Below are 12,212 nucleotides of genomic sequence, written 5' to 3'. Positions count from 1 at the left end.
GAGATCTAGGGTTTCCCCGAAGATGCCCGCGCTTTTAAGGATCAGACAATGATAGAATCCCGGCGGATCTGCCCAGCTGCCGACGAGTCGCACCCGCCACCGTGCCAACAGCAGACCAACGATCAAGGCCCACGCTTGGGCATAGATCCGGCCGCGCCGCCGCGAACCGATCCGGTCACGCCGCCGCCGTCCTTGGCGACTGCAACGCACCAGATCGCGAGGCCTCCTGCTGCGGGGGAGCGAAGTCGCCGAGGCGCCACCACCATCCACCGTGGCGTCCGGCCCGCCGCCACGCTCCGGCCTGCGCCAGCCCACACGAGCAAGAGGGCCCGAGTCCCCGCCGCCGCCGCCGGCGACCAAGCTTCGCCTGGCCGCGCACTTGGGCGGCGGCGAGGGAGGAGGAGGAGTGGGGGAGGGCCGGCCGACGGGATCTGGGGGCCTCCCGGCCGCCCACGCGTGGGGCGACTCAGGAGGGGAGAGGATCATGTATTCGTTTTGGTAAGAACAGCTCTCTCTGGACCATCAATAGTATGGTGGCATGGTTCCGATGTCATACCAATCTTCATTTCTCCAGGTTTCTTACTTCTTTGAATAGATTCGCTTCGTAAGATGCAAGTAATGTTATTTTGTGTGACATAAATAATTCTAATTTGGTGATAAAATTAATGATCAATAGAAATCCTGCAAAAAAAAATTTGGAGTACCTCTGACACAGGCTGAGCTACAAAATGTACACATCATTCAATGGGAACTCTACCACTCCTTCATTAATTTACAGGCCTAAACTCTTCCTTGTTAGGCCAATGCAATTTTCAAAGGGTTGCACTAAAGTTTATGACATTCTGCACGGAAATGGTTAGTTTGACGAAATAGGGTTTCCCCCCGCTTTCTATTACAAAGCAAACATCATTGAAACAATCAGATAGGTGCTGGGGCGGAAGCAGCACATGCACGCCCAAAAAAACGAAAGAGAAAAAGAAAAAAACAAATGCCGACATCGACGGATCCACAAAAACGAAGAAGCTTCGCGACCGTCGCGCCCACCGGGGATCCTCCACTAGGCTCCTATACTCTGGAGCGCCGGTACCAATCAACACCTACAAGAAGGTACGCGACGATGACGCTGCTACTGCCAAGGGTTTCCCCCGGTACGCGACGAGGAGAGAGGAAGGGTACCCCCGACGCCCTCTAGGAAGGTTCGGCGGCACCCTCAGGAACCACCGCGTCGGAGTCGGCTCGGCCGACAGGGATTTCTCCCGATCCCAACCTTCATCTCGGGCGCTCCGGAGCACGCCACCAAACAAACCACCACTCAGCACCAAAACGGTCTTGAAGCTTCCGCGCCATATCACCACAGTGCCGCGAAAGGGGCCTGCTGAACAAAGAAGAGGAGCCGGGACTCGGGACAGCAGCATCATCGACATGCGGGAGGGCCCAACCTCCACCGTCAACGACGGTAACCGACCGGACGCGGCAGCAGGAGCATACCGGTCCCGTGGGACCACAGGTCCGGCTGGATCCTTAGATGCCTGTAAAGCTCCCGTCATCACGCTGCAGAAGGCATGCCGTCGGCTCCACCACCTCGAGTCCGAGCCGCTCCTCCTCAGCACCACGCGGAGGACGTCGAAGCCACGCCAATGGCCAGCCCGCTAGGACCCAGATGGGGCCAGGAGGGCCCAGATCTCAAGATGGCAATGGGGCCCCGAAACCCGCGTCCCCGCGGGTTTTTACCCTATTAGGAGACGGGGATGGACGGCTTTTTATCCCCGCGGGGCTGCTCGTGGGTACATTATTAAACCCGGCATGTTTTGCGGGTTTAAACCCGTTTGAGTACTACCCGAACCCGAAACCCGACAAAACCCGTCAAAATACATTATTGAGCACGCACCGATCCATCTTGACTCAAGTGGCCCAAAGCCACAGTGCCTGAGGAGCCGAGCCCCATAGCATCGAGGCCCTGGAGTACAAACCAACCCCTCACTCGGTCGCTGCAGTGTTGCTTGCTCTTTAGGACTCTCTCTCTCCCGCACAACACGACACCTAAACCTAAACCTAGGTCCCCCAGCCGTCGCCTGCTGCTGTTATATGCTCCTGTTTTTCTTTCAAATGTTGCTGTTTTCATTGACTGCTCGTGGGGACGGGTTCCCCGTGGGTTTTGAAAACCCGATGGGTTTAGGGGACGGGCAAAATTTTAACCCCGCGCATGTTGATGGGGACGGGGACGGGTTTGCGATTTTCTCGTGGGGATGGGTTTGGGCAAGCAAAACCCGGTGGGTTTCGTCCCTGTTGCCATCTTGACCCAGATCTGGGTCGGGGGCGCGCTGCAGGCCACCGCATGTCACCACGCCGCCCCACCACCAAGGGCAGCATCGCCACCTCGCCCACCGCCGGGTCGCCGGGCCGCCAAGCAGCACCGCCGCCGTCACCTGCCCCAGGAAGGGGACGTGCATGCGGGGACAGAAGGTCCCGCCACCGCCGGCACCACCCGGGTCAGCGCCGGGGGCACCCATCGGTGGCGGCGGGGGAGATCCAACGGAGGTGAGGGCCGAGAGGAAGGGGAGGGGGGGCGCCGCCCCAGCCACCTACCGGGAGGCGGCGCAAGGGCGGGATCAGGAGGAGGAGGGGGAGAGGGGGCGGGATGGGCCGGGGCACGCACACCGGCGCGGTCGGCGGCGGCAAAAACCCTAGTGGGAGGGTGCGGGAGGTTTCAACCCTGAAGAAACTAAACCAATGTTATTCCTCCTCCGACAGAGATTTTGCAATCGCACAACTGCGAAACGGATCCAATGGTCAATTTTGACAAAGACCATAATCGAGATACTCATCAATTGGCACCAATTTTTGGTTATAAAACTAATCATATTTCCAAGGCAACTAATCAGTTAGTGAAAAACTATCTTGTAATCCAAAAGGCAACAAATGTTTTGAAGAAATATTCGATTGGAAAATAGACTGAGCTACAAAATTGAGACATGAACATTAAGCTTGCAACCTCATATTCAGACGCACTACAAGCATGCAAAACAAATGCGTCACACGATCATCACCGCATTGCATCACTAAAAAAGAAAAATGCAATTTTCTACCTTCCGCATTACGTCAGACACGTGGAAGGCACTATCCTTGTCAGCGATTGCGATGGACGTAGGTGGCGGTGAAGGAGGTGAGGGCTAACCGAAGATGGAGAAGACATGGGAGTCACCGTATGTGGAGAAGGCATCAGCATGGATGTCTTCTTCATCCTCTTTGATGATGCCTCGTCGAGAGCCTCTAGCCGTGTAGCACTGGCAGGACGACGGGGTTGCATAGGTGGTCAGTGGTTCCATTCCCACCGTTATTAGGGCCTTCGGTGGCTGCGATGGAGGCTGGAAGAGGAGGCGTCACGGGCAGGAGAGAGGAGTGGAAATATTGTCTATCAAGTGTTGGCGGTTTCTCAAAATTGCGAGCGAGGGGGCGATTTTTTGGAATAACTCCTGAGTTTTTTGACGAGTTAACCAATTGGTAGTCCGGCCAGACGCTGCTTAACTCATCTAGTCACTTGTGCTAGATGTTGATGTGATCTCCAATCTTTTGCAAACCTTTTTGAGAAAAGATCCACAGCCTTGATGCTCTCACCCATAGCCATCCAGAAGATGTGGTGGGCTTACAGTCAGACAGGCTGGCCCAAACTAAAATGAAATCTGGGTAACTGTAAATACAAATAAGTGAAAAATACGAACAATTTCTCAAAAAAATATGAGTAATTGTAATTACTTAAATTAAATTCCTTCTCCAATTTTTTTTAAAAAAGAACAGGAATTGAGTGGTCAGTGTCCCCAACTATTTCCATGCATTATTTCTGTTGACCAATGTGTCGAGTCCTTGTGGCCCTGCCTTCACGGAAACATGCACCAATGGAGTGTAAACACGTCATAATCAGATGCCTTGTAACAGCTGTGTTGTGATCCTGATGAAGCAAAGATTATGGCAGGCACTTGAGGATATAATATAGCTGTCTATTATAATCTGAAGAACAATGGCTACATTGTATTTCAAGCACTTACGTCTAGCTGCAACAAATAGGATCACTAATACTTCTGTATCTTTTTTCTTTCTTCAGAAAGTGCACCGGTATACGTCTTCATATTCCTATTTATATCCATGATGAATCCATTTTAGTCCAACATTCCCTACGATAGCTCACAAAGAAAAGAGCATTGTACACGAGAAAAGAGGAAGATATGGGTACATTCTGGTAATAACTGACATCACTTTTCTATACTAGCATGGTTTGGCTACTTGGCGTCGAACATCCACAAAACCTTTGCTATTATGCAAGCGATGAATCAAAGAAAAATGTATGTAACAGCATATTTTGACTACTTTATGAACAACTTTGTATTCTCCAAAAAGATAAAGATAAGAAAAGAAGTACTCTGGACTGTCAAAATTCAGAGTAACTTGGCTACATTGGATGGAATGCTGTCTTGCATCAGGGGTGAAACCCAACATTACCAAAGTATTACATTATAGTCAAGCACAATACAGTAAAACAAAACAACACTGTAACATTATTTTAGACTATTAGCAGCCAATTAAGTACTTCCAGTAAAAAATATACTGTAAAACTTCCAGTAATCATAAACCAATACTGAATCATACAAAAAAAAAACAGGGGGAAATCCCTCCATGGGCCAAATTGACGGGCTCCCGGCTTCACCTCTGATTCTCCCATACGTGTGGTGCATTCACATATCATTTAACAAGTGGTGCAAAAAATCGAAATTAAAATAAAAAAACAATCGCGAGATCTCGGACTCTCAAGGGAAGCGGCAGGATTGGGGTCGTACGGACGGGGAGGAGAGACGTACCCACGGAGGGCAGACCGGGGACGCGCCGCCACCGGAAATGGAGCGGCCGAGAAACGGCGGCGACTGGAAATTGTATTCGCAGGAGAAAATGTTCATTCCACGGATCCTACTGGAGTATTAGCCGTCCGGTCCAAAATGAGAAGGTCTACCAAATAGAAAAATAGCATGTAGTCCAAGAGGACTTTGCACCGATCAGGTGTACATAAAATATGAACAGGCTGAAAGCACAGAACAATATTCCCAAAGAAACTTCATCACAACAGTACTGATACAAGGGCACTCAAGTACTCAACGGAAGTAGGGAATGTAATACGATCTCATCGTAAACACTAGGCTCAAAATGGAATTCTTCGTCGTGTCTATCTTTGTATTTCAAATTCCTGAAAGTTCTTTCATTGTAGCAGTGAATAACCAAAGAAGGCTAAGGTGGGTTGTGGTCAGCTGACAGGGAAATTTTGTGCATGTTTTCCTCGCATGGTGAACCAGAAGTTATCCAAATGAAAGCATGGTGAACTGGAATTCAGTATCCACCAAAATCTTATGTGCGATAGCTAAACTAGTGATGGTGATTGATATCATGAAATCGATGGAGTCGTGAAGGTGATATCTTGAAGGAAGAGATAAAGATAATATACATATAAAGTGCTTTCTGCTTTTCATGCAACTAGTTCTATTTGAATCTACTCTCACTATGTATGTGTGGGCCAATGAAAAGCTTGTGATACCGGTAAGTTGCCTTGTCGATTCACCATTTTTGCATGAAGAGTTTTGATTGTTAGACTGCGTAGTCTCTTGCGGAAACTGAACATGGTACCATCTCTGAAGCATCGACAGTGTGCGGTATGATCCGATGTGATACCAATCTTCATTCTCTCCTGCTTCCTTTTGAATGGCTTAGTTCATAATATGCACGCCAGATTTGCCATGCTATTAAAAATCTGATGTCAGATTTTTAGGGATTACCACTACTACAGATATGAGTTTTAGCCACCAAGGTGATCGGTTGCTAAAAGTACAAAATTGGTCGCTGGTGGTCTACTGGTACCAACACTACTTGGTCGCTTCGCGGTGGCTATAGTCTAGTCGCTATAGATATTGAGCGACCAACATTGAGAACCTTGATCACTAAATGTCATACCAATAGCTACCAACCAAATCTAGTGACTAATGGCATCTAGCGACCAAGGGAGACTTGGTGACTAATGATATCTAGAGACCATGGACGACTTGGTTGCTAAAAATGTACAGCCACCATGTACATGGTTAGTGGCTAGAGATATCAAGTGACCAGCCAAGGCTTGGTGACTAAAAGAATGTAGAGACCAGCTACATGTTGGAGACTAGACATCTTTTGTAACCAAAAGATTGTAAACCTTGGTAACTACAGGCATGAGAAAGCAACTATATCATAAGTACAATATATTGTCCCACGCTGACATTAACGGTATGCAAGAAATCTCAGAATTTTAGACATTTGACAATAAGAAGTTCATAATCAACATTTGTGCACTTAAGATCCAAACATTACATGCTAATCTGAATTTTGTTTCGCAAGTAGGAAATACCACTCTAGCATTTGCAAAGTACAGTACCATCTTTAGTACTGATCTGAACATATGATCCAATCAGTAAACCCCAATATAAAACATTACATTTAGCATTTGTACACTGAATTTTCTTTAGATCCAACATAGTCTACTAGATGTGCAAGAAATGCAGAGGCAATAGTTTTCTCTTCTCGGTCTTTAGCTCGAGTATTGCTTTCCGCTGCTCCTCCAAGGTCATCTCCTATATAATGGTGGCCAGAGCACATGTTATCTCATTAACAACATCAGACATGAGAAACATCAGAAATACTGCAAGCATGCCAACAAACTAAGTTGGAGAAATCAAATTGCCAGTCACTTGATCAGCTTTGCCATAGCTCAGAAGCTCAACAACATCGACATGAAGAAAAACTACACACATACACAGGAAAGTGCGCCACCTACCTACTTTTAATTTCTACTATCAGTCTCAGTTATGAAAGCTCATTTGTGGATGATAACAGGCATAGAAATATGTAGCTATTTTCTTCAGGTTACAACGCCACCATTTCTGCAGCTAAAGTTTCATCTAGTGGCACAACCCTAAAAATATCAGCCAAATCGTCAGAGATGGCACCACTGAAGATCATTCGTTAGATATTTTCTGTTATCTACTCGTATTTGTTTCACTTTCCTACTGGACTCAAGTCTTAATCCAGTCAATCTAAAGGTTAACACATACACTGATCACTTGGGTAGAATCTGTTTGTTTCTACCCGCAAAAAGAAAGTATCCATTTTAACGCTAGACATAATGGCTTGGTGTCTCTAAACCACAATACCATCATGTCAGCAGCCAAAGTTTCACCACAAAAATCTACAATCAGCCACGACCGAGAACACAAGAAATCTATAAAGGATCCTCGAAAATCATCAACTTGCCGTTAGCTACTGGTTTTCCACCAAATCTATAATTGCTTTGTGTATGTCAGTAGAAAAATGAAAAGGATGGTAGACAAAGGCAACTAACCAACATAAAATGAAGGTAGCACTGATCATGAATACCTAGACCCTCCATCCGACACCAGAGAGCCTGTGATTCACAAATTTGGACCATCAAGATTAAGATCATGAAGAAATTTGCCAAATCACATAGTATTTTGATTGTTTGAAGCAGAGGCAAACTGATCATACCATTTCCATCAGAAGAAGAAGTTGGAGTAGGTCTATATCCTGGCCTCAAATGACTGTTGAAAATGTATACATGTATTACTAGCTATACATTGGAATTTGTAAGTCCATATATTCATGATGAGTATCTTTATTTTCCGTTACAGAATTATTAGCAAGAACTATCGTGATTAGAAGATCTTGATACCAAGTACACTGTTATATCTAAGCAAGCTGCAGGTGTAGGAGGCATCATCTAAAGTACCAGAGCATGGGAAAAATAACATTACCTTGCAAATGATCTTGGAAAACTTGACATCCTTTGTACAGTGTTAGACATCAGCGAACCTGTGTCAGAAATTGGAATGCTTTAACAAAAGCAATATGCTACATATATTTTCAGTGAATAAAAGTGACAAAAATAGTTGAGATTGATGTGTTGCATACCTATTCCGTCAGATGGCATTGGCCGCTCAGTTGTGAAACGTAGCCCTGTTGCAGTAGTGCCGTCCATAGGAGGTGAAATGCCAACTAAGTTAGACACGACACTTTGTAGCCAATCGATCTTCTTGAGCTTCAAGTTGAGATTGTTGAGCCTCAATTTGAGTTTGTTGTGTAGCAACAATCTCCTTTGTAGAGGCCAATTCTTCCACTACATGCTGAGTTGAGCTTGATGCGCTTGAGTAAGCCCTTCTATTTGGTTTTGGTCCATGACCCCTACCTCTGATGTAACCATATGCCTTACCAAGCACATGCTCGCAAATCTGTTGCTCTATTAAAGGTACTTCACCCTCCTCTATGGGTTCCTTTTGCTTCTGCAACATTTCTTCCTGCATTAATAATACAAGAAATGAAAGGCATTTACATTCTTAATTGCAGCAACATAATGATGTATTTAAAAGTACCCAAATTCACTATTAGTATAATGCAACACTAACAACTTTGAACCTATAATACCTAAATCAGAGCACCTTGATCATGTTCCTTCTCTGCCAGGCAATTGAAATCATATATTCCCGGTCCGGCCATCAAGCCCAACAGCCTGTGGAGGAGAATCGGGCACCGGTTTTGGATGGGCAACATGTTTTTAGATGAGTTACCTCTTGGGTTGCACGATAAGTGCCTCTTTTTCTCTCTGGTGATTTACAATCCATCCCAGTATTATCATAATACCAGTAGATTCTATTGTTGTAGTATGCTGTCACCTATCTGTCATCCTGATCTCTTTCTTTCTGACACAAAATATTGCAGTCCAGGGGATGTGAAAGATGTTATATCTATTTATTTTTTACGGGAAGATGTTATGTCTGTTGGTGCAGCTTCGATCTTGACGACGCAGCACGCCCGGGAACAACGAGGACGAAGCGGCCGAAATACGTCCGGAAGCTAATTTGTTTAGAAGCAAAACACACGACGGCCTACAGCTAAAACTAGCTCGAAATTTGCGACATGCACACACGCCAGATTGATCTTTTTTTCCCCTCCGCCACGGCTTCCCTGTAGCTTTTCTCCTTTATATAGCTGATTACAAAGACTCCACAACTCATACGCACTGGTACTTCTAGGACCAAACGGCCTAAAACTCAAACACGTATATGAATGAAACTCTAAACTGACATACATATGTTTGGAGTATCTAACAATATATATCTACTCAAGGATTAAACAGGCAAGTATTTCTACCCTACTATTGCTCATTTAATTGTTTTCATGTTCGTAGAATTAGGAAACAATTCCATTAATTTTTTCAGTATGCTGTTTGCAGAAAATTATGCAAAGAAAGACATAGCTCAGCTGGCAGAAATATTTACACCTGGAACTTCTTTATGGTTTGAGTTGAATGACCTTTTTGAATTTCTTTATGGTTTGAGTTTTAGAAAATGTGACCAGCATAAATTAAACAGAAATACTAAGTATTTTACTTTGCTGAGTCAGGGAGATTTCATGCACATCTCCCTAATAATAGTGCATCATCTACTACAGGTCATGAGAAAACAGGGCGCTTCAAAGTTTGTACCTATGTCATGCACATGGTGAAATAGTTTCAAGCACGGTTAAAGCTCTAGCTATTATTTTTCTCTGTTTTAGTGGTCATTTCTCCCATTTCTTGCTCTCTAGTTCTCATTTGTATCTAAGTATTCTCATTGCTTAATCTCTCTCAACAGGAATTAATTTGTTACATGGTACTTACATGTTTATTCCTGGCATCTTCTGATGCCCATCCCTTCTTATCACTAGAGTAACACTCCTTGTATAGTCCGATATGCCACAATTCTGATAATACAAGATTCAAAGTCAAAAGACATGAATATAAGATAGCTACAAGTTTCGATATTCTGCTTTCACCACAATTGTGACACAAGATAAAGATAAGTAATAGTGACTTACTAATTCATGTTGAACCACTACAAATGACTTTGTTCCCTTCTTGTGAACATAAGGTAGGTTTGAGTGGTTAGCCTTCCCAATTGTGGACCGTTTCTGCATATGGTAGTATTTTGTAAACAAATAAGGCATGGTTGAGTGATAAAGATAGATGCAAAACTGTTGACATCCATTCAAAGACTACCATACCTTAAATTCTTCTGTTTCAAAATGATCACAGAGCCAAATCCAGTCTCCAACTCTATTATCAATAAGGGGAGGATATGGATTGCTTCTAGCATCATCACCAGATTTTACATAATATTCATAACACTTGTGACGGAAACTTTTGTAGCTTGAAGAGAATAGCAGATCCACACAGCCTTTGATATGATCTTGGGTGAAATCAAGATTGAACTTAAGCTACGAAGAAAGAACTCAAAGTTAAAACTACACATATTCTAAGTTCGAAAGTTTGATAATCTTACATACCTTTAGAAGTTCATACAACGGCTCCTTATCATCCTCAGTAAGACTATGCCACCCGGCACGTTGGATAGGTGCATGGTACCGTGTAAGAAGTCCAATCTCTCTGGAAAGTAGTTCATTATTTTCTCCAATAGGTCTTCTCTCTTCGGAGATGGTCAAGTTTAGTGGATGACCTTCCCTTTTGATCAAACGCCCCAAGCCCTTTCCCTTATTTATCCCACGCACCTTCCTGGATTTTGATGCTGAGGTACTCCCAGAATGTTGACCTTGAGATTGTGGGGCATTCCTTGGTGGGCGAACTGTTCGTCCAGGTCCCATCTGCCATAGAATTAAAAGAATGGAACAATACCCAGATTGTTTATATTAGAAAGATAGGGAAATCAGATTTGCTACGTCAACAGAAACAAACCACGAGTTACATAGTAATTAGATATGTTGTGGCAACAGAAATAAATCATAAGTATCAATAGTAATCCGAAATAACCTGAAACAGCATACATATAGTTTGATACACTGAAACATGACACCATTATTCTAATATAACCTGAAACGGGACACATGTAGTCTAACATAACCTGAAATAGGAGACATGTAACCCGATACAACACATATTATTCTACTACTCTGGTTCCTCTTCAAAATTATCCTGAGAGACATGGCTCTCCTTCAAAGATGCCAACTCTTTTGGATCAGTAACAATTTCTGGTGCAACATCATGTCGACACGAGACATTGCCTTCAAAAGTTTCATCGATGGAAACATTGGTAGCTTCCTCCTCTTGAAATGCAATATCTTCGCTAGCATCATCTTCATTGACTTGATTCCAAACCTCTGGATCGAGAAGATGGCGATGCGGAGCCTTCTGCACAACTAGCCAATCTCCCTTCAATTTTGTATCACGTACATAGAAGACTTGTCTCACTTGACTAGCCAGTACAAAGGAGTCATCTTGGTACCACTTGCTTCCTATATTAACACTAACAAAGTCGTCATCGATCCTCACAGGCTTGTTACTCTCTAAATCATACCATTCACACTCAAATAAAGCAACATGTCGATCATTGGGGTAATCCAGGACATATATATTTTTAAGAATACCATAATATGTGATATTTTGCCCCTTATGTTGGCCCTCTGTGCACACACCACTATTCTGACTTTTACGACCATCTTCACGCTCCTTTGTCAAGAATCTAACACCACCAACAATGCATCCTGAGAATTTGTGTACTCTCTTATGCGGTCCAATTGCCAATGCATACAAATAGTCAGACACTAGGGATGCTCCTTGGTTGCGCAGATTGATCACCTAAATTCCACAAGTAATGCAAGTTAACTCATGGAAGCCATTGCCTGGATTGGTGTAGCATGATTGGCGAAGCCATTGCAAGTTAACTCAAGTAATAGCATGGACTTACTCTTTGGCACAGCCATGAACCAAACTGTTCACGTTGCCTATTTTCAATATTATCCGCACCTTCAGCCAGTAGGGCATCCTCATGCTCACTAGAAAGAAATGTCGAGGGATGAGTTTCTAACTAGTTGAGGATGTATAATTATAACTTAAAGTTTATAACATGTATACTTACTATAGGTATTCTTGTAGTTCCTCACAATTATTTAGCACATACCAAGACAGAGAATCATACTGATCTTGTGTTAACATAAGGTCATCCCTATGGCCAAAAGCACGGAAACTAGTTGAGAATACCGAGAAACGATCAAGTGGTTGTCTCTCCCCATCAAAATTCCGCTCTTGTCTATTGAACCTTGTCTCAATTCCATGTAGATACATGGACCAGAATGTTGAGCAC

At 44.1% G+C, this 12,212-nt stretch overlaps 1 protein-coding gene and 1 long non-coding RNA gene across 3 annotated transcripts; both read right to left on the bottom strand.

Annotated features, from left to right (window-relative positions):
- Positions 1–6,507: 6,507 nt before the first annotated feature.
- LOC123184422 (uncharacterized) lies at positions 6,508–8,104 on the bottom strand. 2 transcript variants are annotated; one of them, XR_006492967.1, is made up of 5 exons: positions 7,993–8,104; positions 7,836–7,893; positions 7,570–7,622; positions 7,406–7,468; positions 6,508–6,638 (listed from the first exon to the last, which is right to left on the bottom strand). XR_006492967.1 is itself a non-coding variant. In XM_044596547.1 (4 exons), exons 1-4 carry the CDS (start codon positions 8,057–8,059, stop codon positions 6,549–6,551), a joined length of 432 nt encoding a protein of 143 aa, XP_044452482.1. In that variant the 5' UTR covers positions 8,060–8,064; the 3' UTR covers positions 6,508–6,548. The 2 variants fall into 2 exon arrangements, 1 of the variants encoding a protein (XP_044452482.1); XM_044596547.1 differs by having other exon boundaries at positions 7,406–7,622; positions 7,993–8,064.
- Positions 8,105–9,952: 1,848 nt separating this feature from the next.
- LOC123184421 (uncharacterized) lies at positions 9,953–10,583 on the bottom strand. The gene is made up of 3 exons (XR_006492966.1): positions 10,402–10,583; positions 10,120–10,332; positions 9,953–10,026 (listed from the first exon to the last, which is right to left on the bottom strand). It is a non-coding gene; the product is annotated as an uncharacterized lncRNA (long non-coding RNA).
- Between the last annotated feature and the right edge of the window lie 1,629 nt (positions 10,584–12,212).

This window comes from Triticum aestivum, chromosome 2A (genome assembly GCF_018294505.1).
Source record: "Triticum aestivum cultivar Chinese Spring chromosome 2A, IWGSC CS RefSeq v2.1, whole genome shotgun sequence".
In the NCBI taxonomy this organism is placed as follows: domain Eukaryota; kingdom Viridiplantae; phylum Streptophyta; class Magnoliopsida; order Poales; family Poaceae; genus Triticum; species Triticum aestivum.
The sequence above is the reverse complement of the archived record's forward strand: the minus strand, read 5'-3'. Positions and strand labels throughout refer to the sequence as shown.

Excerpts from the sequence above, each read along its gene's own strand:
- LOC123184422 (XM_044596547.1), bottom strand. The coding sequence starts at position 8,059 with ATGGACGGCACTACTGCAACAGGGCTACGTTTCACAACTGAGCGGCCA. Across the intron at positions 7,623-7,835 it reads TTTCCAAGATCATTTGCAAG|TCATTTGAGGCCAGGATATA; the intron begins GTAATGTTATTT and ends CATTTTCAACAG. Across the intron at positions 6,639-7,405 it reads GCTACCTTCATTTTATGTTG|GAGATGACCTTGGAGGAGCA; the intron begins GTTAGTTGCCTT and ends ACCATTATATAG.